We start from the raw sequence: 27,438 nt of genomic DNA on the forward strand, positions 1-27,438 counted from the left end.
CCGAACACGGACACGCTGTCGGAGCTTAGCGATTCTTCGGGTCCGCGCTGTGTTTAGGTCTTTTTGCGCTGATTCTGAGCTGCAGGTTTTGTCTCTCTCCAACCAGCAGCAAAAGAAGCAGCAAACTGCGCTTCACATTTGATCAATGTCGTCATGAATTCCCTCTGACTTTTGCTGTTTTGCTTCCACCACTATATATATATATATATATATATATATATATATATATATATATATATATATATATATATATAAAACACCCAGCACGCCCCTGCGGGCGGTTTATCCTTCAAGCTCGGGTCCTCTACCAGAGGCCTGGGAGCTTGAGGGTCCTGCGCAGTATCTTAGCTGTTCCCAGGACTGCGCTCTTCTGGACAGAGATCTCCGATGTTGTTCCCGGGATCTGCTGGAGCCACTCGCCTAGCTTGGGAGTCACCGCACCTAGTGCTCCGATTACCACGGGGACCACCGTTACCTTCACCCTCCACATCCTCTCGAGCTCTTCTCTGAGCCCTTGGTATTTCTCCAGCTTCTCGTGTTCCTTCTTCCTGATATTGCTGTCATTCGGAACCGCTACATCGATCACTACGGCCGTCTTCTTCTGTTTGTCTACCACCACTATGTCCGGTTGGTTAGCCACCACCATTTTGTCCGTCTGTATCTGGAAGTCCCACAGGATCTTAGCTCGGTCATTCTCCACCACCCTTGGGGGCATCTCCCATTTTGACCTCGGGACTTCCAGGTTATACTCGGCACAGATGTTCCTGTACACTATGCCGGCCACTTGGTTATGGCGTTCCATGTATGCCTTGCCTGCTAGCATCTTGCACCCTGCTGTTATGTGCTGGATTGTCTCTGGGGCATCTTTACACAGTCTGCACCTGGGGTCTTGCCTGGTGTGATAGACCCCAGCCTCTATGGATCTTGTGCTCAGAGCTTGTTCTTGTGCTGCCATGATTAGTGCCTCTGTGCTGTCTTTCAGTCCAGCTTTGTCCAGCCACTGGTAGGATTTCTGGATATCAGCCACCTCCTCTATCTGCCGGTGGTACATACCGTGCAGGGGCCTGTCCTTCCATGATGGTTCCTCGTCTCCCTCCTCTTTCTTGGGTTTCTGCTGCCTGAGGTATTCACTGAGCACTCGGTCAGTTGGGGCCATCTTCCCAATGTATTCTTGGATGTTCGTTGTCTCATCCTGGACTGTGGTGCTGACACTCACCAGTCCCCGGCCCCCTTCCTTCCTTCCGTTATATATATATATATATATATATATATATATATATATATATATATATATATATATATTAGGGGTGGAACGATATTCGTATCGATATTGAACCGTTCGATACAGTGCTTTCGGTTCGGTACGCATATGTATCGAACAATACAATTTTTTTCAATTTATTTTTTATTTTTTATTTTTTATTTTTTGTGTCCCGTTTGGATCTATAGCCATCAGAATTGTTGTCTTGAGGCCAAGAAAGATGCCAAGAGGATTTATTTTAAGTGGATCATCATATTGGTCCATTTGATTGACCTTTATTATAATTATGAATTTATTTTATTTTCAGTTGCAAACGGGACAGACATGACTGTGGGATAGGACAGGGGGAAAGAATGAAAGAAAGAGGGGGAGAGAAAGGAAGAAAACCAAAGGGGAGAAAAAAAAAAGAACAATACAAAATTTGTAATTTATTTTATCAACTTTCCTTCTGACGATGCTGTCTGTGTTGAGCGCTCAGTGAATCTGCATTTGACTACTCCGCCTAGGCTCGAGAGTGCAGCCTAGGCGGAGTAGTCGAACGCAGATTCACTGAGCACTCAACACAGACAGCATCGTCAGAAGGAAGAGCGCAGGGCAAGCTAGCGAGACAGAAGTGGACCTCCCCACCCTCATTCAGATCTGGCGTTTGGAATTATTTTGGTTTTTATGTGACGTATGACCCTGAAGGTAAGCGAGTCATGGACTAAAGTAAAACAGTATGTTGGATGTGCCATGCAATGCTCAATTACATGGGTGGGAACTAGTGTGTTAGCGCAGTTAGCTCGTTAACGTGTTGGCCGTCTAGCCCCTCTGTATAGGGTAGCTCATTAACGGAGATTTGCCGTGTTGTGGCGTTAAGGTTATTTCAACGAGATTAACCTGAAAGCACTAGTGGGAACACAACGAATATGACTGCACATTTACACCGACATCATCCTAGTGCAAAGACAAAAACAACAAGCATGCATGCTACAAACTTTAGCCGAGTCATTTAGACAGCTGTTAGCACAGGATTCTCCTTATGGAGACCTGATATGTTTAATATGCTGCTGAGAATATAGCCCAGAAGAAGCGGATAGTATAGCTTTTATTTTGGAAAGAGACATTTCTCTGTAATAAACTCTCTTTTCCAAAGATGAGTGATTCCTCAATCAGATACAGGGCTTGCAATATCGCTAGCCCGACGTCCCGGGGCTATCTCTGCCCTGCCTGTCGGCTATTGTAGGAAGGAAAAATATATGTCAATGCTTTTGCATTCTTTCAGAAATGTAGCTGGGTAATTATGTCATTGGGTGAGCCACTGTCAATATGTGACATATTGAAATCGTGTTTGAATTTGCGCTTGTTTTTTTGCTTTCACTTTGCAATCGCGCGAACTGTGTATAGAGAGCGACAGCACTGATCTGTGAGTGATGATAATTTGTGCACCAATTCCTCTGACATCGTCTTATTAATCGTTAGCTTACTATGCAAACATGACAAGTGAAATCTCCCGCAGCTTAAACATGTGAGAGGTTGATCGCGCAGAGAATCGCTGAGCTTATGTGAGTCCGTGTGTAAAAGCAGCAGGATATATATTTGACTACGATGACCTGGATGACTGAGAACCTTCACAGACAGATATATATTTTAGTTCTGCTGAGCCAAATAAGACAGGTCAGGGTGAAGAAGTGACAGCCAAAGAAAAGCTTACCACAAAACGGAGAAGTTATGACAAATCAGACTATAAGGCAAAAAGAAAGTGCAGCTTTATGGTTTCATGGACAAAAGAATTTCTGTGGCTGCAATATGACGAGCTAAAAAACAACACGCACAAGGGTTAGGGTTAAATTTAAAAACTGTACTTTTGTGTTAAAATATATATTTATAATTTTAATAAATGACAAATTAAAAAGGCATGAACATTTTTTTTGTATCGAAAAAATATCGAACCGTGACACCAAAGTATCGAACCGAACCGAACCGTGAATTTTGTGTATCGTTGCACCCCTAATATATATATATATATATATATATATATATATATATATACACACACATGTATACACACACACATACATATATATACATATATATGGGCATACAGGGAACGCCATAACCAAGTGTCCAGCATAGTATACAGAAACATCTGTGCCGAGTATGACCTAGAAGTCCCGAGGTCAAAATGGGAGACGCCCCCTAGGGTGGTGGAGAATGGCCGAGCTAAGATCCTTCCAGATACGGACACAATGGTGGTGGCTAACCAACCGTACACAGTGGCGTTAGACAAGCAGAGGAAGACGGCCATAGTGGTAGACGTAGCGATACCGAATGACAGCAACATCAGGTAGAAGGAACACGCGAAGCTTGAGAAATACCAAGGGCTCAGAGAAGAGCTTGAGAAGATGTGGCGAGTGGCTCCAGCAGATCCCAGGAACAACATCGGCGAGCTCTGTCCAGAAGAGCGCATATATATATAAATTTAAAAAACATACACTTTAAAAAAATTAAAGGAAATGAACACTTTAGATCTCAGTGGGAACAAATCATGCAGATCTATACTGATATGGACTGGGTAATGTGCTGGGAAATAAAGGATCCCACATTGATAGAAATGAAAATGATCAACCTACAGAGAACCTACAGCTCCAAAGACACCTTAAAAATCAAGTTAACAAATTATGCAGCAGCTCAAAATGATACTCAGTAGTTTGTGTAGCCCCCACGTGCTTGTATGCATGTCTCAGATTGTTGGAGCATGCTCCTAATGAGACAGTCTGGTCTCCTGGTCAATCTCCTTCCAGATCTGAACCAGGGCATCACTGAGCTCCAACTCAAACATAAAGAGCTGCCCACAGTGGGTGAACCTGTGAGAAAGGGAGTGTGAGTTTCCACCAAGTAATGTGTTTGGTTCTTACAGGTCGAGTCAGTGAGCATTTCTGTTGCTCCTCTGAAGGTCAGGCGGTCTAAACTGAAGTCTGAGCCATGGCTGAACGACATCACTCGGGCTGCTCGAAGAGAGCGCAGAAAAGCAGAACGCAAGTGGGAAAAAGACAAACTACAAGTGTCTTATGATATCTTAAGAGATAGCTGGCATAAATATCAGAAAATTGTTAAGAACCAGAAATCCGCCTATTTTGCAGGTGTTATTAACAACAACTACCATAAGCCCCGTATCTTATTTAGTATTTTAAACTCTGTTCATAGCCCTCCCCAATCCAACTGTACAGAAGCTTCTGCTGAAACTTGTGAAGCTTTTTTAAATTTCTTTGTTTTTCTTTAATAGATTTTATCTATTAGAGCACATATTTTACCCCCTTCTTATGACCCTTCTGTTATTTTTAGCCTTTAGCATTTTTTTGCCATTTTGAACCTGTGTCTCTGTCTTATCTGGGTAAAATTGTCACCCAAATCAAGTCTGGTTCTCCCAGGGATGTCCTTCCCCCTCGTTTTTTTAAAGAAGTTTGGGACACTATTGGACCTTATATTCAAAGGCTTATAAACAGCAGCCTGACTTTAGGCGATGTACCTGTAATTTTTAAACAGGCAGTGGTCCAGCCTCTGCTGAAACACCCTGGCTTGGATGGCTCCTTCAAAAGCTGCTCTGGTTACCATGGAACGTACTGTTTCAGGTTGGATTCATCATTTGCTGTCACTATCAGGTTATTTTGCCCTCACACATGAGCTGCTGGCTGGCAGGAAGTATCAGAAACACGTTGTTCATGTTGTGGTAGCACTTCATACTTCATCCAAGCACTGTGTGCTCCAGATTGATGGCTGGACGGTGTTTCATTTTCTGCCTTAAAAAAAAACAGAGAGAGAGAGAGATAAAACCATGTCTTTTTTTACACTTTGGAGAATCCGAGCATAATAAGCGAGACATTTGGACATTATCTCTTCATGGGGACAAGTCAAGACTAGAGAGGGGAATGAGAGATGATAAGTAAAAAAAATCATTCCTAATTTAAGGTTGTGTTCAAATCTTGAACTCAGTGAAAAGAAATCACTCCAGTAAATGAACAATGTTTAGTTTGCAATAGTCATACCCAGATCCTGATCTCGCCCACTGCTGGAATGGAGGATATTTACATGAAAGAATAACACTGTGGAGGGTGGAAGAGTAGAAAATCACGTGTTCTGAGTCAAAATTGCTTTTGCATTATTTGGCTACGCAGGTATTACTGATAGTAAAGTGCTTCGCTGTTTAAATATATGTTATGCTTTAGCTGGATAATTCTTTTCTGTCTTGTCTGATGTAGAAATTGGATTTCCCCCGCACACACACTCACTAAGGTCTGTAAAATCTGCAGCCTGTTTCTGTGTCTTTGCTGCCATCTGGTGGAGGTAAAAATGGCGCTCAATCTTAGCGGAAGTGACGTAGTAAAATCCACTCTCTGTAGGCTTTCTCCAGCTACATGCTGAGAGCGATGTTCTTGCGTTAAAAATACAGAGTTTAGGTTGTGTACAAAAGACTCTATCCAGTTTAATTCACCCATAGCTGAATACAGATGAGAGGTTTTTTTTGTTTTTTTTTTAATTAACTTTATTTATCACATTTTAGACATACAGTCAAGTAAAACAGGAATCACATAAAAGATGACATTGTGGTAGTACAATGAGGAACAGAGAGAGGGACAAGGACAGTGAGACAAAAGTGAGTACAAAAAATAAAATAAATTAAGGGGAACATAAATAAACAAAAGTTTGCAAGAGCCAAAATCAAGTTAGCAGTTTCAATCGGTTACAGATGTTAACAGTCTTGAGAGCCTTAGTGTTTTTTGATGAGGAGATTGTCCTTATATATTGTGCAAGTTCCATTTTTAATACAAGACGTTCAGGCTTTCTGCCGAGGACTTTGCTTTTGTGTATATGAAATTTTGCCAAAAATAAATCCAAATTTATAAAGAAGAAAGCATCATTGTCCTTGTCTTTAAAATTATAATAGCCAAAGACAACATCCTTATAGTATAGTTGAAGATTAGGGAGAACAGAGTCAGTAATAAACTTGTGGAAATCCTTCCAGAATTTACACGTAAATTTACAAGACCAAAACCAATGAGAAACTGTTTCAGGTTGTTCTTGACAGAAGGTACAATTTACATTTATTTCAGCCATAAATTTGGACAAATATTGTTTGGTAATACAGATGAGAGTCAAGATAAGCGTTAGCCACTCGGTGACGTTTGCCGGTGGGCGGAGTCCAACAGGCGGGACATAAAAACGAGATGCACCGCGCTCTTCTTCCACTTCCTTCGATGTTCTGGCAGAGGTAAGATTTGTGCAACACTTAGCCGCTTTAGTTTAGTTGCAGAGTTTATCCACTAACTGGATGATTTTAAAGAAAGAAACTGCTGTAGTGATGCTGCAGTTTCACGTTAGTTCACGTCTCATTTTCAGCCATTTTAAACGCTGCGTGGTGTTTTTGCTAGAAGTTTCCCTTCATTGAGCACCGACCAGATTTTAGCGTAATCTTCAACCATCCACCAGCAGAATTTAAACATTTCGACTGAAATTTCTGTCAATACTAATAAAAATATGTTCTCTACCTGATGCATCCAGTATTGAGACTTAAACGTAAAGCAGGCTTGCATTTTAATGGCTTCAGAAGTGACCGCACGGCAACTAACAGCGTCTCTAAATGATGAAACTTTTCACAGACCTGTCCTGAATGGCAGTGATTGCACTCTTTTTATTCTGATTTGAGACTCTGTTAAACTCAGTTTTCATACTGTTTCACGCGAACAGTAGCACGTTAAATTTTAGCGGTCACGTGGTAAACGGCATGGCTAGCTGGTTGCTAGCTGCAGCATGCTAACGCATTCTTTCTTTTCTTTCCAGATGTGGAGCTGTTGGAAACGTGCTTCCTGCACAGGTAATGTCTGTTTACAGAGTCGCTTTATTGCATTATAAGATGGAGAGTAGGGTCATGTAACCGTATTAAATGGCATAACGTGAAAGGTCATGCTACTGTGATGACCTGTTTGAACTCTCTCACTGAATAAAAACGTTGAAGACAGCATTTCAAACACTGAGTAGCATGAAGGAATCACCACTGATCGTCTAGTGCTTTTTCTTTTACAACTCTCTAACGGCGCCATTTTTTTTTCCCCCCTCGTCTGGTTTCAGGCATGGCCTGTGAGGACACTTCCTACATCAGGTAATTAGAAAATGCTCCGAGTGCTTCAGATTTTAATCTGGATTAGGAATTTAAATGATCTCTCTCAGTGGCTCTGCAGTTAAACATCTGTGTGGCTATAAATGAGCATGTTGTGCTGCGGTGATGAGTCTTGGAACTCTCTCTTACTGAATCAGCGTTTTGAAGAAGCTTCTTTACCAGATTCTGAGCAGCATGTAGGCTCCAACCTGATTGTGCTGTAATGGCTCTTAAAACACTTTTATAAGACAATGACTGTGGTTTAAAGTTAAGGGCAGTGATTGAATTGACAAATCTCTAGTTCTAATTTCTTGAGGGCTTAAATACAGATCTCATTAACAAAGATTTATTTTTTTCTGTGTAGGTCCTCTGATGTGAACCCCGCAGTGTTCAGAGTGGCTTAAATTCAGAGGTCAGTTAAGATTTTCTGCCGTTGTTAAAATTCCACAGTAGGGTTTTAAGCATGATGATTACCATTAATGACAAGCATATGCCTGATTAATGTGATGTCAACCTTTAATCTGATTACCCTTTAATTTAGGCTAACAAACATGTAAATGTTAGTTATTGCAAATGATTAACAGTCGTATTTCTTTGCTAGGCTAAAGTTGGAGTTGTTTCAGAAGGAAGTGATGCCAAATCCGCATGTAAGTATTAAGCTTTAATTTTTTCAGGTTAATGTGAAATTCTAGAAATTGAATCTGAAATGCTAAATTAATTTATTGGTTCCATAATGTGAGGCATTTCTGACTGTTTGAAAGGATGAAATGGGTTAGCACCCATCAAACACCTGGACGACATGTGTCACATGGCAGTTTGTCACCAAAGCCCTGATCAAACATGCAAGTCCTTAATGGCACAAGAAGTAGTCCCTGCTTTTTTTATTAACGGCCCAACTTCTCCTTTAGGGACTTCCACCAAATGCTTGGGGAGGAAGGCAGTCGAGAAAGTTTCAAGGTAAGGATTTAAGACTTGAATATTCTTTCTGTTGAGCTTGTCGTGCAGAGACGAGACGTCTCATCTGCAGCGCAGTTTCAGTGATGATGATACTTAGCTCACTTTGACCCGATGTGAAACGACACGAACGTCTGAGCAACTGCAGCTTTTCACTTTGAAGGATTTCTATAATCTGTGTATTTTATTTGTCATAATACAATCTGCATGGCCGCTTGAGTGATGTAAATGATTTCTGTTGTCAGGTGACTTGATGACTGCTTCAGCAGCTTTATGGAGGCTTTCCGGTTTGAAGGTATGTTTAATAAAAAAAAAAATCTGTGCAGTTTTAAATATTCAGACCTGCTGAAAATGATGAGAGAAATTTTGGAATCTCGTTCGTCTGAACTGCTGTTGATAAAATTTAAATCTGAAGTCAGTGACGGTCCACAGGAAACACTGTGAGACTTGAACCTCCTTTCTGTACCTTGACTTGATGCAATCATTTTACAGGTAGCTGAAGTTTGGACTCCAGATGCTGCCATCACCATCCCAGCTGTTTGTCCAGGTGGGTGAACTCTGTAGCTTCGTTTTAGTGCTCATCTAGACATCTTTATGTAGGAGGCTTAGAGCTTGATGGACTCTAAACTTTTATTTAGACTGATGGGTGTCACTCAAGTTTCCTGTATGATGATACTTGCACACGTCTTACGCCTCGTGTCAATGCCAGACCTGAAAAGGTGAACCCACTGGTGTTGCCTTGGCAATAAGGGGATGACCTGTTGGGGTTACCAACAGTCTGAATGGAAACATACTGGAATTGTGAATCATCTGATGTTTATCTGCACGGGAACAAACCTGTAGCCTAACGTCATTGTGAGCAAACGTTGCTAATGTAACTTTGTGTCGTCCTTCAGGACAGAGCTGCCTGTCAAAGCTGTGAGCTGGACGCAAGCCCTAGGTAGGTGCTGTGCATGTTAACATCAACAGAAAAGTGATCATAGTGAAAATAAAGGATGAATGATTCTGGTATTAAGGTCTAAAACTGTGCAGTCATGCTTCCTGTCTGATAAGACTGTGAAAGCCCTGGATCTTGACTTTAGTACTGCTGGGTTTGTGCAAATGATGACATGACACCACAGTCAAAGAGGGGGTTGACTCTACCCCCTCCAACTCAGTTGGTCTCCCCTCCTGTTGGCCTAGCATGGTGCTGAGAACCCTGACTGTTACCCCTCCAGGTGTAAGGTGACCTGCTGGTGCTCTGATGGAGAAGGAGTGCTGACCAAGGCATGGCTGAAAAGAAACCTTCTGATCACATCCCAGAAATGTCATATTTAAACTTCTTTGACACTTTATAACACAGTGGCTTTGAATGCTGCTTTATAGATTTGCTTCACTAAAGTGTTAATGTCAGTCTGACAATTTCCCCAAAAGAGCTTCAGCAGGATACTTAATACTTGTCTGTCTTTAAACAGCTTTAAACACCAGATCGTCGGTTCAGTCAGTTCATGCTGGTGAGTACAAACTCTGCTTCTGTTTTAACAGCATACAGCAGCTTAATGTCCAGTTAAAAATTAAACAGAAGTGATGAGGTTGTTTTACCGCCCCAGTCTGAAGATTCGTGACTGATTGGTATACTCTGATCTCAGCAGCTAAAATGTGTTCTCAGTCACTCCACAAGCAGACTCTACTAACACATTTCATCTATTGCAGGTTTCTTGTTTGAGGCAATGGAGTCATGTGGTCTGTGTCCAGCACCTCATGTCATGAGACTGACATTGCGCACAGTCATGATGGTGAGTAACCAGTTTAAACTGGAAAAGTTACTTAATTAGGCAACGGTTTAGTGTTAAGCAGAAGTGATGAGGTTGTTTTACCGCCCCAGTCTGAAGATTCATGACTGATTGGTATACTCTGATTTAAAACGGACTTAATCATAACATGAGTGTTCCTGCCCTCCATGTTTCTAAGTGTTTGTTTTTAAACTTTGCAGATTGGAGGGTACGTGCCACATCGTGACGATCTCCTGTGTGCTGCCACCAAGATGACTGCAGTTTGAACTACACTGGAATTGTGTGGACACCTGTGATAATGTTTACATTTGTGGGGTTCTGTCACTTAAAATTTGCAGTAACAAAACAATAAAGTGTTTAAAATTTAGCAGACTAAGCAGTTTTATTTCAAGTGTGACTGTGGGGAGACTCGATAAACCAGAACATTTTAATAGTGCAAGTTTTTAGAATGTCAGGTTTCTGGCTTAAAGGGATAACACAGGATGCTTTGTGTTGTAGCACAAATTAAATCAAACCTAAATGCTAACTGTCAAAGAATTAGCTTGAGGCTGATCGATGAGATGACAAATTATGCAGAACTGGCCTGTGCAAGAATGGTGGAAAGCACCAAATTTTTCTCTGTAGGAGCTTGTGATACAACCAGAATTTGCAAAGAATTGCATGTCAAAGAGAACTTTAGACTACATAAGAACGAGCATAACAAGTTGTCTGCAAGAATCAAGTGTGGATGTTGTAAGAAGGCAACTGCAGTGTTTTGCCACAAGAATGGATGAACTTTTATTACTGGGTTCATACAAGTAAACTATGGTAAGTCTCCTTTAAATCAGTGCAAACCCAGGACTGCTGGGTAAATCCTTACTTGATGGGACAAGTATAAAAGCATTCAGTCACTAAAGGCGGCAGGTCATGAACAGAGACCAGCTGGTCTGCAGTTAAACATTCAGTCAGCAGTGAAGATCCTCGCAGCGATGTCATCTAATAACCAGTCCACGCCAGCTAACAAGTTCTCTCCTGTTACTGCACTGCAACCAATGATACACCAGTGATGACTTTTGATGTTATCCAGGGCCAGCGCCTGCAGAAGAACAAAGTGTCAGCATCCACCGTGATATATGCAACTATATCATTGCTGAAATGCAGTGTCAAGTGGGTGCAGAGCTCACCTCTCGTATTGCCTCTTTGGACAGAGCTCCTGGTAAATCCTGTTTGTTGGCAAAAACCAGCAGCGTTGCACCAGCTAACCTCTGCAAAGAACGGAGCGCAGCTTATTTAAAAATAGCATAACGTGTTCATACTGAAATCAAATATTTTGACTCTAGCTTTTAAGGGTCCATGGAGGCCAGTGTGAGTTGCCCAGTTTTGAAAATATCTTAAAAGATATTCTTTTAAGATCGTTTTCCAGACAACTCAGAAAAACGATTAAAGATTTGCTTTCTATTAAAGATAAATGGATACTTCTGATTGGTTTGGGCAAAATATTCCTTTTAAATGACAGGTGGAATACCAGGGTTAAGGCTGGTATTCAGGACTAGTGAGTGTCACATTTTTACACACCTACCCTTCTGGTCTAACGGTTACTGCAAACCTATTGCGTTTACTCTTTTATCCTTTAAAAAACAAAACAACCAATATAAAGGATTCTGTCACTCCACTGTGTGTCATTCTCATATACCTCCTCCAGGAGGAGTGCGCTGAGCTCCTGTCTGCAGTCTTCCAGTCTGAGTCTGTCTGCGCTGTCCACCACCCACACCAGCCCATCTGTGCTCTCAAAGTAGTTCCTCCAGTAGGAGCGCAGTGACTTCTGACCGCCTACGTCCCAAATATTCAGTTTAAACCTGGAAACACAAGGAGTGGGAGGCATGAATGGAAATGTACAGACTGAGCTAGAAAAAAAAAAAAAACAGGTCTAAAGAATACTTTTGTACATTAACACAGGAGGTTTTCAGCAAACGTTTGCCTCCCTTCTACTTTTAAATACCGTACGAACCACAAGTTGGCAAGCAGCCTGAGAGCGAAGTGCTCTGATATAGTCCCATTTGGTTTTATGGTAAGATGGGGCCTGATTATTTAAGAGATGAAGGATTTTAACTTTGATTCTGGATTTAACAGGCTGACACACAGAAATAAAAGCCAAATCAAAAGGCGCCACAGGCGGAAGGAAATAGAGGCAAATAGATCTGAAGGGATAAAGCATTTCCTGTGACTTTTATTCCTTTATTACACTGAAGCTTCATTTATTATTTGTCATGGTTTTCACACAAGACAATACACAATACCTACTTTCATATTCATATAGGCACATTTTAATTTTAGATTATTATATCGACCATCTTTGAAATTTTTCCTTGACTAGATTAGTTTTTTTTTTAAAGAAACATGGGTGTCAAAGCAACGTGCGTGTGCGCGTGTTTGAGCCAGTGCGCACGTTACCCTTTGTGCTCCAGCGTTTTGATGTTGAAGCCCAGTGTGGGAGAGATGGTGCTGACGTCCTCCCCGTTGAATTTTTTCAAGATGGTCGTCTTCCCCGCGTTGTCCAGACCTCTGCACGCGCCAGGTTAAAGACAACTCACACACCTGAGAGGTTTTAATCGATTAATCAGCGTCTCGTATATTTACTAGAATACGTGTAACAGCTAGCATAGCAAGAAGGATGAATCCGCACAGAGGGAAAAATAAAGAGAAAGGCGTTATCCGGCATCTTTATCTAACGACACAGACACACAGAGAAGCTTGCGGGTTCTTATTTGATACATGTATAGTTATAATAAACCAAGTGCACGAATGCCACTTTGTTTTCAGCCTAGCCAAACCTGTCACAGAAAGGATACAGCATCAGCAGCCTCATCTCGCGCTCCTTCTGTTTCATCTTCTTCAAAATTGTTAGTAAACCCATCGTGACGCTGCCCCGTTTAACTGTTATACTGTAATAAATGTATGTTATAATTTTAAAGTTTAGTATGATAATGTTCGGCTCTCGTAAGCAGCATTGCAACTCAGGAAGAAGCCAGAGTGTTAATCCCGCCCCATGTAGCCACCGATTGGCTTGTTTTGCAGCAAGAGAACGTGGATTGGTTGCTTTCAACTTCCGGCGCCGGCAGATTGGTCAGTGTGCATATTTAAGGTGTGGCCGGGCTGTGGAGGCCAGAGAACTACTGTGATGGTTTGCGGCAGCGCCTACTTGTGTCTGTTGTGGAAATTACACATTTGAGTCGGTTTGGGGAATGTTCTAATTTTCAAAATATAAAATGTTAACGATCTTGTGAAAATGAAAACAAGCATCAGAAATGTGAACATTTTTACATTTAGGAGTTATAAACGAGTCAGCTATTTTTACCACAGTTTTCAACCACTGAATCCACTTTACAGATTTTTGCAAATATTTCTTAGGCGCTTCTTTTCTAACTTTTAACAAAATACACTGGAAAAATTGCAATGACACCTTTTTGTGAATTATGTGATAAATGTGATTTATTAATAAATATTAATAAATCTAATTAAAAATCGAATTAATCTAAGTTAATGTACAGAGAACCAAAGAAAATAAATACAGTTCAGGCTCTGTAGTCCAAAGCTTTACCATACCAGCTCTTTCCCTCTTCTTCTTATTCTTCTTAAAAAATAAATTAAAACAAAAACATAGTTTCTTAAACTGTAAAGTAAAATCTGAGTTGTTTCATATTTTTTTCTTGCGTGATTTACTTAAGATAACAAAACAATTTAAATTAACAACATTTTTATGTGGGAATTAAACAAGTCAGTTAATCTAAATGTAAAATATGAATTTGTTTAGAGAAAACATAATATATTTAAATACGATGTGACATTTCTAACAATAATTGGTCTAAAATAACTCATTTAATCTATTTACATTAAGTAAAACATATTATTATAAATAGCTCTCCCTCACAGGGAGCTGGTGTGGATGTGGTCAAATGTCATTGTATGCAAATACTTCTGCAGCGGTGCCTTCACAAGATGGTGAAAATCAAGATTTTTTTGTGGATATTTGTGATTGATAGTGATGCTGTTTTTCACACTCTGTACTTCTGCAGCGTTCCTAAGCAGTCAGCTTATTTTAGAACAGTTTTCACTTTCACTACTGACTTTAATTACTCTTCTCTGGCCCCGGTGGCACCAGTGTCCGGCAGCCTCGCCTATGTCAGTGCGCCCCAGGGTGGCTGTGACTACAATGTAGCTTGCCATCACCAGCGTGTGAATGGGTGGATGACTGGTTGTGTAAAGCGCTTTGGGGTCCTTAGGGACTAGTAAAAGCGCTATACAAATACAGGCCATTTACCATTTCTCTCCAGAGCATACCGCCACCTGCTCCCTGCTTTCATTACAGATTATAATGTCATGTGCAAACATAAGAGTTGCTGGAGACTTCTGGCTCCTCATCTGTCAACCTGCCCATCATCACTGCAAACAAGAAGGGGCAAGATGGTAATCCTATCCCCTGGCTCACTGTCCTCATACATGTCCTGCACCACCCTCCTGACTTCCTGATACAGCACCACTGTTCCTCTCGTCTGACCTATCCTATATTTTCTCTCGATCCTTAAGAACACAGTGCAACTCCTTCTGACCTTCTCTAAACTCCTCCATCAACACTGTCAAAGCAAACAACACCTCTGTAGTGCTCTTACTCTCCATACTGCTGCTCACTGATCGTCACCTCTGTTCTTAACCTAGCTTCAGCAACTCTTCAGCACATCTTTCCTGTAGCTTTATGGTATGGCTCATCAGCTTTATCTCTCTGTAGTTACTACAGCTTTGCACATTACCATTTTCTTCTAAATCAGTAGCTACACTTCTCCACATGTACATTACTAGTCAAAAGTTTGGACACCTTCTCATTTAATCTTTTTTCTTTATTTTCATGACTATTTACATTGTAGATTCTCACTGAAGGCATCAACTTGTGTAGTGAACACAAAAGTGTGAAATAACTCAAAACATGTTTTTCAAAATAGCATCCCCTTGCTTTGATTACTGCTTTGCACACTCTTGGCATTGTCTCTATGAGCTTCATGAGGTCGTCACCTGAAATGGTTTTCTAACAGTCTTGAAGAAGTTCCCAGAGATGCTGAGCACTTTTTTGCCTTTTGCCTTCACTCTGAGGTCCATCTCATCCCAAACCATCCATTGGGTTTAGGTCAGGTGACTGTGGAAGCCAGGCCATCTGGTGCAGACCTCCATCACTCTGCTTCTTGGTCAAATAGCCCTTACACAGCCTGAAGGTGTGTTTTGGGGTCATTGTCCTGTTGAGAAATAAATGATGGTCCAACTAAAGGCAAACCCGATAGGATGGCATGTTGCTGCAGGATGCTGTGGTAGCCATGCTGGTTCAGTGTGCCTTCAGCTTTCAGTAAATGCCCAACATTGTGACCAGCAAAGCATCTTCACCTTCCTTCTCCATGCTTCACGGTGGGAACCATGAACGTAGAGACCATCTATTCACCTTTTCTGTATTGCACAAAGAAACAGCAAGTGGAACCAAACATCTCAAATTTGGACTCATCAGACCAAAGCACAGATGTCCACCGGTCTAATGTTCATTCCTTTTAGACCCCATTCCTACAAAACTGCTCAAAGAAGTCCTGCCATTAATTAATTCTTCGATCTTAAATATGATCAACCTATCTCTAATGATCGGCTATGTACCACAGGCCTTCAAGCTAGCTGTAGTTAAACCTCAAAAAGCATCTCTAGACCCAGCAGTCTTAGCTAATTATAGGCCAATCTCCAACCTTCCTTTCATATCAAAAATCCTTGAAAGAGTAGTTGTCAAACAGCTAACTGATCATCTGCAGAGTAATGGTTTATTTGAAGAGTTTCAGTCAGGTTTCAGAGCTCATCACAGCACAGAAACAGCTTTAGTGAAGGTTACAAATGATCTTCTTATGGCCTCTGACAGTGGACTCATCTCTGTGCTTGTCCTGCTAGACCTTAGCGCAGCATTCGATACTGTCGACCATAATATCCTATTAGAGCGATTAGAACATGCTGTAGGTATTACAGGTACTGCGCTGCAGTGGTTTGTATCATATCTATCTAATAGACTCCAATTTGTACATGTAAATGGAGAGTCCTCTTCACACACTGAGGTTAATTATGGAGTTCCACAGGGTTCAGTGCTAGGACCAATTCTGTTTACATCATACATGCTTCCCTTAGGCAGCATCATTAGAAGACATAGCATACATTTTCACTGCTATGCAGATGACACGCAGCTCTATCTATCTATGAAGCCAGATAACACACACCAATTAGTTAAACTGCAGGAATGTCTTAAAGACATAAAGGCCTGGATGGCCGCTAACTTTCTGCTTCTTAATTCAGACAAAACTGAGGTTATTGTACTCGGCCCTGAAAATCTTAGAAATATGGTATCTAACCAGATTCTTACTCTGGATGGCATTACCTTGGCCTCCAGTAACACGGTGAGGAACCTTGGAGTCATTTTTGACCAGGATATGTCCTTCAATGCACACATTAAACAAATATGTAAGACTGCTTTCTTCCATTTGCGCAACATCTCTAAAATTAGAAATATCCTGTCTCAGAGTGACGCTGAAAAACTAGTTCATGCATTTATTACTTCCAGGCTGGACGACTGTAATTCATTATTATCAGGATGTCCAAAAAACTCACTGAAAAGCCTTCAGCTAATCCAAAATGCTGCAGCAAGACGCCTGACAGGGACTAGAAAGAGAGAGCATATTTCTCCTGTTTTGGCTTCGCTTCATTGGCTTCAAGTCCAGAATTGAATTCAAAATCCTGCTCCTCACATACAAGGTCTGAAATAATCAGGCCCCATCTTATCTTAATGACCTTGTAGTACCATATCACCCTATTAGAGCACTTCGCTCTTGCTCTGCAGGCCTACTTGTTGTTCCTAGAGTATTTAAAAGTAGGATGGGAGGCAGAGCCTTCAGTTTTCAGGCCCCTCTTCTGTGGAACCAGCTTCCAGTTTGGATTCGGGAGACAGACACTATCTCTACTTTCTAGATTAGGCATAAAACTTTCCTTTTTGCTAAAGCATATAGTTAGGGCTGGACCAGGTGACCCTGAATCCTCCCTTAGTTATGCTGCAATAGACGTAGGCTGCCGGGGATTCCCATGATGCATTGAGTTTTTCCTTTCCAGTCACCTTTCTCACTCACTATGTATTAACAGACCTCTCTGCATTGAATCATATCTGTTATTAACCTCTGTCTCTCTTCCACAGCATGTCTTTTATCCTGTCTTCCTTCTCTCACCCCAACCGGTCGCAGCAGATGGCCGCCCCTCCCTGAGCCTGGTTCTGCCGGAGGTTTCTTCCTGTTAAAAGGGAGTTTTTCCTTCCCACTGTTGCCAAAGTGCTTGCTCATAGGGGGTCATATGATTGTTGGGTTTTTCTCTTTATCTATGAAGCGCCTTGAGGCGACTTTTGTTGTGATTTGGCGCTATATAAATAAAATTGAATTGAATTGAATTGAATCCTTCTGTATCCTCGCCCAAACAAATCTCTTCTGCTTGTTGCTTTTCTTTGGAGTTGTTTCTTAGCAGCTATTTGACCATAAAGGCCTGATTCGTGCAGTCTGATCATTTGATGTAGAGATGTGTCTGCTACTGGAACTCTGTGTGGCATGATGTTATCTGGGCTCTAATCTGAGGCTGCTGACTCAGATGAATTTTTCCTCAGTAGCAGAGATGACTCTTAGTCTTCCTTTCCTGGGCGGTCCTCGTGTGAGCCAGTTTCACCAGAGCGATTGATGGTTTTTGTAACTCCACTTTGGGACACATTCAAATTTTGACTGACTTAGATTCAGATCTTAAAGAAATTACAGACTATCGTTTCACTTATGCGATTGGTTGCCGTAAAATGAATTCTAACAGTTGTCAAATAAGACAGTCAGCTGTGTACCATCCTGACTTCTGCACAGTACAACTGATGGTCCCAACCCCGCATTAAGAAGGCAAGAAATTCCACAAATGAACCCTGACAAGGCAGACCTGTGATAGAAAAAAAGTTTGTCAACAAAGAAAAGCGTGGCTACTTTCAATAATCTAAAATATAAAACATATTTAGAGCTTTTTATCAATGTTTTCTTTGCTACATAATTCCATATATCTTGCTTAATAACATTTGATGTATCTACAATATAGAAAGTAGTAAAAATAAAGAAAAACCATTAAATGGAAAGGTGTGTCCAAACCTTTGATTGTGTATGTCATTTGGATGAACCACCTTTGCACTCTTCATTCTCTTCATAGCTGCCCTCACTTCATCCTTTCTTATCCATGTTCCACCCATCTTACTCTCTCTTACATTTTCTACACCCATCAGTTCCTCAAAAGTATTTCTTCCAACTTGTCAACACCCTGACTTGACTCATTAGCACATTTCCAACTCTATCCTTAATCACCCCAACCTGCTGCTCATCCGTTCCAGCTCGATCTCTGTCTAGCCAATTGACAAGTTATTTTCGCCTTCCTTTATTGCCGAGACTCAAATTCAATGCACTCTAAACATTTTTTCTTGCTGTACACTTAGCTTCTCAGTTCTTCATTGCACTTTGTTCATTTCCCACTTTTTTTTTGTCTTTTTCTTTTTTTTTCTAGACTCTTCCTTCAAATGCTTTCCCGTATGTCTTTAATTCGCCACCAACTTTCCCTTTCTAATTTCCTGTCAAGAGGATACACCACCTACCTTGTTGGTACTTTCCCTCACCACTTCAGCTGGAAAACATTTTCACTCTTTAACACCAGGAATAGCAGCATTTGGGGGGTTTTTTGGTTTGTTTTTTTTGTTGTTGTTTTTTAGGAAAAACCGAATATATCATACAGTGGATGTATTTAGAGCACTTGTCTTGTTCTACATTTTGTCACTTTACAGCCTTACACTAAAAAAAAGGATTACATTAATTTTTCCAATCATAATACCCCATATTTACAAAGTGAGAAAAATGAATGTATTCATTTTGGAATAAGGCTGTAACAATGCAAAAAGTAGAACAAGTGAAGTGCTGTGAACACTTCCCAGATGCGTTGTATTTTAAACTTTCCAGCCCTTCAAGCCCTGCAGTGAGCCGGATTGGATCCCTTGGTGAGTCTGGTCTGGTCCTCGGACCAAATGTTTGACATCTCAGAGATAAAATGTTACATTTCAAATTTGAGACAATAGTGTAAAAAAGTAAATAAGGGCAGCTTCTAATATTAAGCTAAGTTTAAAGGAGAGAAAGAAAATAGAATAGAATGCATTTTATTGTCACTATACACATGTGCAATGACATGCAGACAAAACAAACAAACCCTTCAGCCTACAGGCTGGATCAGGTATCTCTGAAAATCCCATGAGTTAGCCATTTTCTTCTCGGCTTAGAAGACCTGAAGCCATCAGAGGTCAAATGTTTCTGTGGAAAGTTACATCATTTTCTGCCGAGAACTCTTCTAAGCGCTGGCTTGTTTCTGGAGGCTTGGACAGCAATTTCCTGGCAATCCGCTTTAGAAATTCCCTGCACGTGGGGAAGGAGACACCTTAGTCTATATATGGTCAGCAGACCCGAGCGCTTCCTGCCCCTGTGAAACTTTCCCCAGCCATTTAAAATAACGCATTCACGTGCTGTCGGAAATTAGGATTTCACACGTTGGTCTTTTCACAATCCGGACCTTAAAAGTGTGACGCTAACATGTCAGAGATGTTAGCAGAAAAACACGGATTTACTGCGTGACGTGAAGCTGCACAACAATGTGCGCGTGTGAGAGATAAATCGAATGCACTTTGTAAGCACGTGTGGGGAGTGAAACTAACATGCTGCACCTGAAAGCAGCACGCCCACCCCCTCCAGCTTTGCAAGGCAACGGGTCAGTTTAAAATAAAGAGAAACCGAAAGAGAAAGAGAACCGCAGCATCATGTTGCATCATCTGTTGCCAGACCTGCTGAACTCATAAGTCATCAGATAAAGCGACTGAGCGCCTCAGTCAGCGCCACACAGTCACCAAGCAACACATCCGATGTTAGTCTGTAGCACGGCAACAGGTCCCAGCATTACCTGCTCTGTAACCTGCACTCCTGCTCTGTCCTGATATCCCGATAATCGCGTATGAATGGATACGGCTTCCCCTGCTGCACTCATGGTCCAAGACAGGTGAAAGCCTCGTGCTGCCGCAGGCGACCAGCCGACAGGTGAGCCAGTCTGCTGCAGGAGCGTGGGTCAAGATGTCCCCGTTATACATGGACTCCGGGTCCGGGTCCGAGTCCGCCAGCCCCAGCAGTACTGCAGGATCGGTAAGTTCCTCTTTCTCGTCTCTTGACTCGATCATCAAATCCCCGTATTCAGGTCATCCTATGGACCTTTTCACGCTGTTGATGCTAAGAGTAAACTTATGTGATATGAAATTCACACCGATATTGGTTATAATTATGGGCTACAACAGGTATAACACCCATTCACTGTTTATATTGAGTCAGATCCTCTTCTGATTAATGAACCTCTGGCTTTTTTCCTTTTTACACTGTAAATAAAAATGATATATTATTAAAGCTAAAGTTATAATTATTATCATTATTGTATAGTAATATACAGCAATATATAGTAATATATAGTATTAATTATTAGTCATGCTAGTTATAATCATCATCCACTGCCTCTAAAACCACTATTTATCAACTCAGATCCACTTTAAGCCCTCCAAACAGATCTGTTTGTAAAATAAGTGATTTATTTAAATTTCATTTAAATTATTAGTACCTTAATTATCATTATTGTTATTAGTTTTTAAACTGAGTATTGGTCTTCCACCTCTGGTGCCCTGAACCCTCAGTTCACGTCCGGCTCAGGTTATTTACTGCAGTTATCGTGTGTGTGTTTGCAAAGTATACACAGATTGTATATACTGCCTGTAGAACAGTCAGCAACAGCTGTGCTGAGTGAAAATTGAACTCATGAAATGAATGGAAGGTGTAGTCTAATAAAGACCTGAATTATTGTGTGCAATAAAAAGAATCTTCCTTGTTATTTGTCATATGGTTTGTCAGCCCTCGCCTTTGCTTCGCATCACGCGCTGCATCAAAGCACTTCACGTATTATTGACCCGCTTTATTTTGAAGGGCCACACGCACTGTCTCATGTGATTGGTTTGTCTCATGACCTTGTAAGTCATGTTATACCTTTAAAACAAAAACGCGGTATCGAAATGAAATCGATACACGCCCTTTAAAAAGAAGAAAGCCAAAGTCAAAATAGAAGTGCATGCTTGAACGCCCACTGTGTCACTGTGCGGTCTAATTAACCCCAGATATTTCTCCTTAATTCTGTTGTTGTTTTGGCAGGAGAGAGAAAGAGGGGGACAACAGATGGGACCCAGAGGGCCAAAAAGACGGGAGAAGAACAGGGATGCAGCGAGGAAGAGCCGCAGAAAACAGACAGAGAGAGCAGATGAACTTCATGAGGTCTGACTCCTTTCCCCCTCTGCTTCCTTCCATTGTCATCCTCTGACTCTGTCACTTTCTGTCTCCTTTTCTCACACAGCCTGTTTGATGAGCAGTGTGTGTATGTGTGCGTGTGCACGCGCGTGCGTATTGTGTAATCTGGCAGCATGCTTGCAGGCGTTTCTTGTAAATAGCCTGCTTTAGGAGAAGGACTTTCACTCCCTCTGCTTTGCCCTCCCTATCAGCCCTCCCTTTCCTGTCTGCCATCCACACACACATATACACACGCACACACACAGACGCATTTGTTTTCAATCTGTACTTGCCTGTCTTTTTTTTTCTCCCCTGGGGGGCGGGTGCAAATTCCACAGGTCAGGGTACACATCCGCACACACGGACACGCTTCCCAGAGCACTCAGTCAGATTTCTAAAGTATCTTTGATGACCGCGTGCTTACACACAAGCCTAACAGCACGTAGCCCTGAAAACTGTTTCAAGGTCATACATGCATTACAGTTATGAAGGGTTATTGTAAAAATGTGGTGTTCAAGATTTCTTACTGTGATTTGAAACCCATCCATTGAAGCAGAAAGTATTCAGGTGGTGGTGTTCTCTAAAATACTGAAATAATGTTAGCTACTAGTTACATGAAGAGCTAAATGGAACTAAGTTATTGTGCATCGTCATATGCTGGTGATTTTGATAAGCAGTGGCACACAGTTGTACATACAGTTAATCTGTTGATGTGCATCTTTAAGCACGGTGGGAATGCCGCATCTTAGCACGCTTCCTGTGTTGCGTTCACTTCGCTGGTCACCTGCTTTGGTTGTTTGTGAGACCTTTAATAGGTTCCTCTTGTCTTATCTTGCTAAACTTTGCACTTCTGTATTCCAGCCAGATTACTTGGCTCATAGTTTTAAAATTTCTCCCATCACATGAGATCTGCAGTTTCGTTTGATAATTTGATAATTATGCTTCATATGTATATATATTTCTGTACAATTTTCTTTAGCCTAGGTAAATTTTTTTCCTAATACTATCTTAAACAAATTTGCCATTTCCAATTCCAAAAAAGTATGAGTGGACATGAGGATGAGCCTAAGCCACAGAGTCCTATTTAACCAACAGGTTGAGTTGTACAAATTCAGGTTTCTGTGCAGTAAAAAGAAGCATTTGTTCTCCTGTCATGTCACTAATCTGATTCGTCCGTCGGTTCACGCTCATAAATGTGTTTAATTACTCTCATTCTGACAAAGAGAAAACAAAACCACCGGTTTGCTGTGCTGCACCCGAGCTCGTGCTCTTTTACTACCACTAAGCTCTATTTTCCTTTTAGATTACATCCTACCTGTTGTAACCTGCTCAATATGTCTGCGTGTACCAAATTTATGAATGGGTGTGAATGTGTGTGCGTGTCTTTTTTTGTGTCGGGAACTCGCACTTTCGCTTTCCCTCTTTCCTTCTCTTTCAGTTCTGCTGCGTGTGTGTGTGCTTCACTTGAAGTTCTGGGAAGTGTCGTTGCCTCAAGCCACTCGAACTTGTTAAAAACTCAAAGTTGTGTCAGCAGCTTACAGTTCAATGGGACGGAGACCGTGACTCACAACTGCATAGCACAGCTCTGACTCTTCTTCAGGGCAACTGTCAAGTTTACACTTTAATGTTAAAAGTAGACGAATGTTAGCTGTGCTGAAGTGACGGCTCATTAGAGTAGATTTGAATGGGTCACAGTTCAAAATAATCCTTAGTTAAATCTTAGGCATATCCCCGGCAGATCCAAGAGTAGAAAAAAACAGTCAAAAACAGTGAATTTTATTGTTAAAGACTGAGTTCATTAGTTGTATGTATTTGAAACTATGGCCACCAATGTAACAGTATGTATATAAGACCAGTAAAAAGAGGAAGAGCATCTCAAAAGTGCTTTAAGTTTACCGCTAAATGTAAAGAAAACCGTTGTAAATGCTCCAAAAAGGCTGGTGTAGCTGCTGGTTTCACCCATTCCTTTAAAAGCTCTTCTTTTGTGTAGAGGTTAAAGTGGGATTTGGCAGCTGTGGGAACCTTACTGCTGGGTGAAAATAGTCACTTAGAGACAAGCTGCATATTAATTTTTGAACTCAACAGTAGATTTTGTGTGTGTGTGCAGGCTCTGCCACCGTAACTTGCACCACAATGACTACTATTTTCATGCAACCTTCACAGTTTTGCAATATATAGATAAAATAGTATGATTAGCAGTAAATCATGTGTAGATTCAAGTACTGCAAGTAAGATTTCCATTTTATCAAATGTCCCTTGCTGAAAAGTTCTTAACTTTGAAAACAGTTTATCATCTTCTTCTCCTGTTCTCTGTTCACTCATATCTTTGAGGCTGTTGTATGCTGACCTCCTTTTTCTTCTGTTCTTAGGAACTACATTTTTTTTGGAAACTAAGCAGATATCTCCATGCTGTCAGCTGAAAGCAGGCTGCAAATGAAATCATTAGTCATTATGCATTAGTCAAATCTGCCAATCACATTTAACTACTCTGTACTTTACTGAATGAGCTGGAATGCTGCTCCGGATTGTTCCGGCCCACTTTAGGCATCGCCTTAAGGCGAAATTGCCTTTCGTCAGTGTTATCACCCTGTGTTTGCTTTGGTTAGTCAGAGATGGCCTCTAGTTTTTATGGAAGACGCTGAGTTGTCTGTGGCAGTAGTGAAATTTGGGAAGAAGTGTGACCTCAGCTAAAAACAGAGAACCTTTGCCTTCATCGTCAAGAAGTTGTGCCTTTTAACGTGTGTTGGTTTTAGAGATAAGGTACAACTTTTACTTTGAAGGTCTTTGTTCTTGTTTGCTTCTTGTTTACGCCGCACTGTTTCAAGTTTATCGGCCGGCTGGTGGTTAGCTAGCGAGTGTTTGCAGGAGTTGGAGCCTTCTGTGCAAACTACCGGCGACTCTGCTAGCAGCCAAAGCCGAAGAGGTGGTCGTGGAATATACATTTATTTTCCCCCTATAGTGAACGGGGGTTACTGAGGGTCATCAGCTGATCTCTAGGCCTAACTTACTGAGGTCTGACTCAGATTTCTTATTATTATCTGCTCTTTGCGACTCGAAGGTTTGAGCAGCAGGTGATGGGGCTTCAGCCACAGTCTGTCCGAGATGACTATATTAGGCATATCCCCGGCAGATCCAAGAGTAGAAAAAAACAGTCAAAAACAGTGAATTTTATTGTTAAAGACTGAGTTCATTAGTTGTATGTATTTGAAACTATGGCCACCAATGTAACAGTATGTATATATGACCACTAAAAAAAGGAAGAGCATCTCGAAAGTGCTTTAAGTTTACCGCTAAATGTAAAGAAAACCGTTGTAAATGCTCCAAAAAGGCACGTTTATTGAGAAAGCTTTTTGCCACATTTCAATTCAAAATTTTCCTAATTGGTCCCATGCATTAGTCTGCACTTATCAGCAAGGAATCACTTTTTGTTCTCTCTCCACCGCCTACCCACTCGTTTCATGCTGATCTTGCAGCGCTGTCACTTAGGAGCAATATTTCAGTTCTCCTTTGGGGTTCTGGCGTTGGCCACACTTCATGCCTCTTGTGCTTTCTATTGCTGCACACTCTCGGAGCCTTAAAGGAGCGTCATTAAGATTGTTTCGCTGTGTCGTTTTATTACTGCGCAGCACAGGCTTGGTGTGATATTATGTGGGTGGCATGTGATTGCGTTCATTGTTTGTCCTTTGATGTATGTCTGTAATAAGTTTTTATGGCTGGTGAGCGCCTCAGTTAGGGATAATAAAGATATACCTGACTTTTCTTCTTTACTATTGATCCCTCCGCTTTGTCTTTTTTCCCCCACCCCCTTATTTAATCGCTTCCTATTCCCCTTTGCCCTCTGTCTCCTCAGGAACTCCAGAGTCTTGAGCACTCGAACTCGGCTCTTCATAAGGAGATCGCTGCATTGAAAAAGGAGCTGCACCTGTTAACGACGTCGCTGGAGCGTCACGAACCTTACTGCCGCCTCCCCTCCAGCCTTGCGGGTTCTTCTTCAGCTGACTGTCAGACCAGCTCCAACCATCACGGAATCGCCGAGGCCTCGGACTCCACCGTGGCTGCTTCCTCTGCGCTCCCCTTCTCTCTGACCTCCAGCCTGGGACTTCAGAGCCTTGACTGCGTCAAAAGGAACCATGTCTCTCCTCCAGCTAACACAACATTAGCCTCCTCTGCTCATTCTTCACCTAAGCTCTTCAATTCCTCCTCTTCCTCTTCCTCCAGCCCAGTGACAGTTCCCTATTCAGCATCTTTCACCACATACACAGCTCCGCACTCTTTATTTAGCAAAGAACCTATAATGACCTCAAGCACAACAAATGGTATACCCATCTGTGACGGTCTTATTTCAAACCCCGTTCCCTCCGGTGTGCTCTCCACAGCTGCGCAGCCCACGCTGGAGCAAGACACCCTCTGTGAAATGGGTTACACAGTGGACGGATTTTTTAAGGAGAAAACATCTTTTCTAAATGCTACAGCTGACGCTACACCCCCTTATTCCCATTTAGAGGCTGGAAGTGCGGGTGTAGTAGCACCGGGTTGCGTGCCCCAAATGCCTCCATGTCGCTTTAGTGGAAACCCAAGCAGTTCAGTTTCACCGTCTACTTTTTTACCATCACCTCTTCAAAATCCTCTTCCTCCTTCTCTTTTAGCTCCAGCCGTTTCAGGTTTGGAGCCATCACCCATGCCTTCTTTTTCCTCAAAGCAGAGTTATGATCAAGACAATACATCAAACAGTGTGTCTCTGCTCTCCCTGCTCACTGTCCCCGGTCCACTTGATATATCTCAAGCTACCTCCAGCAGCTTCGATAGGGCTCCGTCTGAACCTCCGCCATTGGCGCCACAACCAGGGGTTCCCTCAAAGGAACTTGAACTTTGTGATTTTTTCGACTGGCTCATAAGTGGGAATAATAGCCAGTAGCGCTACAGAAAAGTCATTTTGATTCATGTGTTGTGAGGAGATGACCTCTGGACTCAAGCTAGTAACAAACCAAAGACTGAATGTCTTCTGTCATATTTCATATTCATACCAGATGCTACTTATTTATTGAGCTTTCTGTTACGAAAATGCAGCGATTTCATGATTGAGCTTCCATTTGGTTTGGTCACAGAAAAATTGTCAATCTGAACCCTGCGGTCTCCAGAATGCAACCAGTAGCTGACTAGATTCTCATGTATTTGTACCTCCAGCGTCACAGGTTATCTCATCCTCTCTGAGACTAAAGTAATCTTTATGTCTGCGCTTATTAGTAAGTGGCATAAAAATGCCTCCCGAACTTTGAGGGTCTTTGAGCAGAAATCTCTAATTTCAAGAACGAACGCAATAAATTCCAGTGTCTTTTTCCACAGTCAGTAATCATTTGCAGGCACCGCTCTTTCCTAAATCATGAAAAAGGAGACATAGTAAAACTGAGTCAACATGGTGAAACTTGTAACTTTTAATTTTAGATTGGGTGGAGTGGTCCTCTCACTTCCTTGCAACTTCACGGAAAGGTTACCAGAATAAATTTCCTTCTAAGCTGCAATACAAACACAGGGCAGTGCCAAAGTTAACAACACATCCTTACTCACTTTCTTCTTCTTTTTATTTATGTACCTTAATCTTAATTGAAGACACACATTCTCAGCACATATTCTGCTACTGCTGCTAATTGATATTTAAATCTTAAAGTGAAATCAGCCACTTTCATGAAATTGGTACAGTACAGTGGGATCGCTGGCCTTCTAAATTCCCTGTGAGCCACTGTGAAGGGCTGCTTTATTACAAGGTTGCATTAGAATGTAGTGATCCCAGCTATCAGAGCTAATAATCCGGTTGTTCAGTCTGACGTCACTAGCCGTGTCTGGGCCTAAACTCCGCTGCAGGTCCATATA

The 27,438-nt window shown here is 41.6% G+C and overlaps 2 protein-coding genes, 1 long non-coding RNA gene and 5 other non-coding genes across 8 annotated transcripts; 7 read left to right on the plus strand and 1 right to left on the minus strand.

Annotated features, from left to right (window-relative positions):
* Positions 1-6,462: 6,462 nt before the first annotated feature.
* LOC113018583 (uncharacterized) lies at positions 6,463-10,487 on the plus strand. Its single transcript, XR_003271817.1, has 12 exons — positions 6,463-6,509; positions 7,079-7,112; positions 7,367-7,397; positions 7,759-7,806; positions 7,996-8,041; positions 8,303-8,351; positions 8,594-8,643; positions 8,841-8,895; positions 9,245-9,288; positions 9,803-9,841; positions 10,041-10,123; positions 10,321-10,487. It is a non-coding gene; the product is annotated as an uncharacterized LOC113018583 (long non-coding RNA).
* LOC113019810 (small nucleolar RNA SNORD29) lies at positions 8,427-8,491 on the plus strand. The gene has a single exon (XR_003272115.1). It is a non-coding gene; the product is annotated as a small nucleolar RNA SNORD29 (small nucleolar RNA).
* On the plus strand, positions 8,696-8,766 carry LOC113019811 (small nucleolar RNA SNORD30). Its single transcript, XR_003272116.1, has one exon. It is a non-coding gene; the product is annotated as a small nucleolar RNA SNORD30 (small nucleolar RNA).
* On the plus strand, positions 9,010-9,135 carry LOC113019814 (small nucleolar RNA SNORD22). Its single transcript, XR_003272119.1, has one exon. It is a non-coding gene; the product is annotated as a small nucleolar RNA SNORD22 (small nucleolar RNA).
* LOC113019812 (small nucleolar RNA SNORD31) lies at positions 9,905-9,976 on the plus strand. Its single transcript, XR_003272117.1, has one exon. It is a non-coding gene; the product is annotated as a small nucleolar RNA SNORD31 (small nucleolar RNA).
* LOC113019813 (small nucleolar RNA SNORD31) lies at positions 10,180-10,251 on the plus strand. The gene has a single exon (XR_003272118.1). It is a non-coding gene; the product is annotated as a small nucleolar RNA SNORD31 (small nucleolar RNA).
* Positions 10,488-10,809: 322 nt separating the features above from the next.
* Positions 10,810-13,167, minus strand: arl2 (ADP-ribosylation factor-like 2). The gene is made up of 5 exons (XM_026161706.1): positions 12,949-13,167; positions 12,551-12,661; positions 11,793-11,955; positions 11,284-11,364; positions 10,810-11,195 (listed from the first exon to the last, which is right to left on the minus strand). Exons 1-5 carry the CDS (start codon positions 13,011-13,013, stop codon positions 11,061-11,063), a joined length of 555 nt encoding a protein of 184 aa, XP_026017491.1. The 5' UTR covers positions 13,014-13,167; the 3' UTR covers positions 10,810-11,060.
* Positions 13,168-19,392: 6,225 nt separating this feature from the next.
* Positions 19,393-26,908, plus strand: batf2 (basic leucine zipper ATF-like transcription factor 2). Its single transcript, XM_026161708.1, has 3 exons — positions 19,393-20,394; positions 21,439-21,558; positions 25,421-26,908. Exons 1-3 carry the CDS (start codon positions 20,326-20,328, stop codon positions 26,483-26,485), a joined length of 1,254 nt encoding a protein of 417 aa, XP_026017493.1. The 5' UTR covers positions 19,393-20,325; the 3' UTR covers positions 26,486-26,908.
* Positions 26,909-27,438: the final 530 nt, after the last annotated feature.

The sequence above is a fragment of the Astatotilapia calliptera genome, chromosome 3 (genome assembly GCF_900246225.1).
Source record: "Astatotilapia calliptera chromosome 3, fAstCal1.2, whole genome shotgun sequence".
In the NCBI taxonomy this organism is placed as follows: domain Eukaryota; kingdom Metazoa; phylum Chordata; class Actinopteri; order Cichliformes; family Cichlidae; genus Astatotilapia; species Astatotilapia calliptera.

Coding starts and splice junctions, on each gene's coding strand:
- arl2 (XM_026161706.1), bottom strand. CDS start 13,013: ATGGGTTTACTAACAATTTTGAAGAAGATGAAACAGAAGGAGCGCGAG. Junction 11,956..12,550: donor AAAACGCTGGAGCACAAAGG/GTAACGTGCGCA, acceptor TTGTGTTTCCAG/GTTTAAACTGAATATTTGGG. Junction 11,196..11,283: donor CCAAAGAGGCAATACGAGAG/GTGAGCTCTGCA, acceptor GTTCTTCTGCAG/GCGCTGGCCCTGGATAACAT.
- batf2 (XM_026161708.1), top strand. CDS start 20,326: ATGTCCCCGTTATACATGGACTCCGGGTCCGGGTCCGAGTCCGCCAGC. Junction 20,395..21,438: donor CCAGCAGTACTGCAGGATCG/GTAAGTTCCTCT, acceptor TTGTTTTGGCAG/GAGAGAGAAAGAGGGGGACA. Junction 21,559..25,420: donor GAGCAGATGAACTTCATGAG/GTCTGACTCCTT, acceptor CTGTCTCCTCAG/GAACTCCAGAGTCTTGAGCA.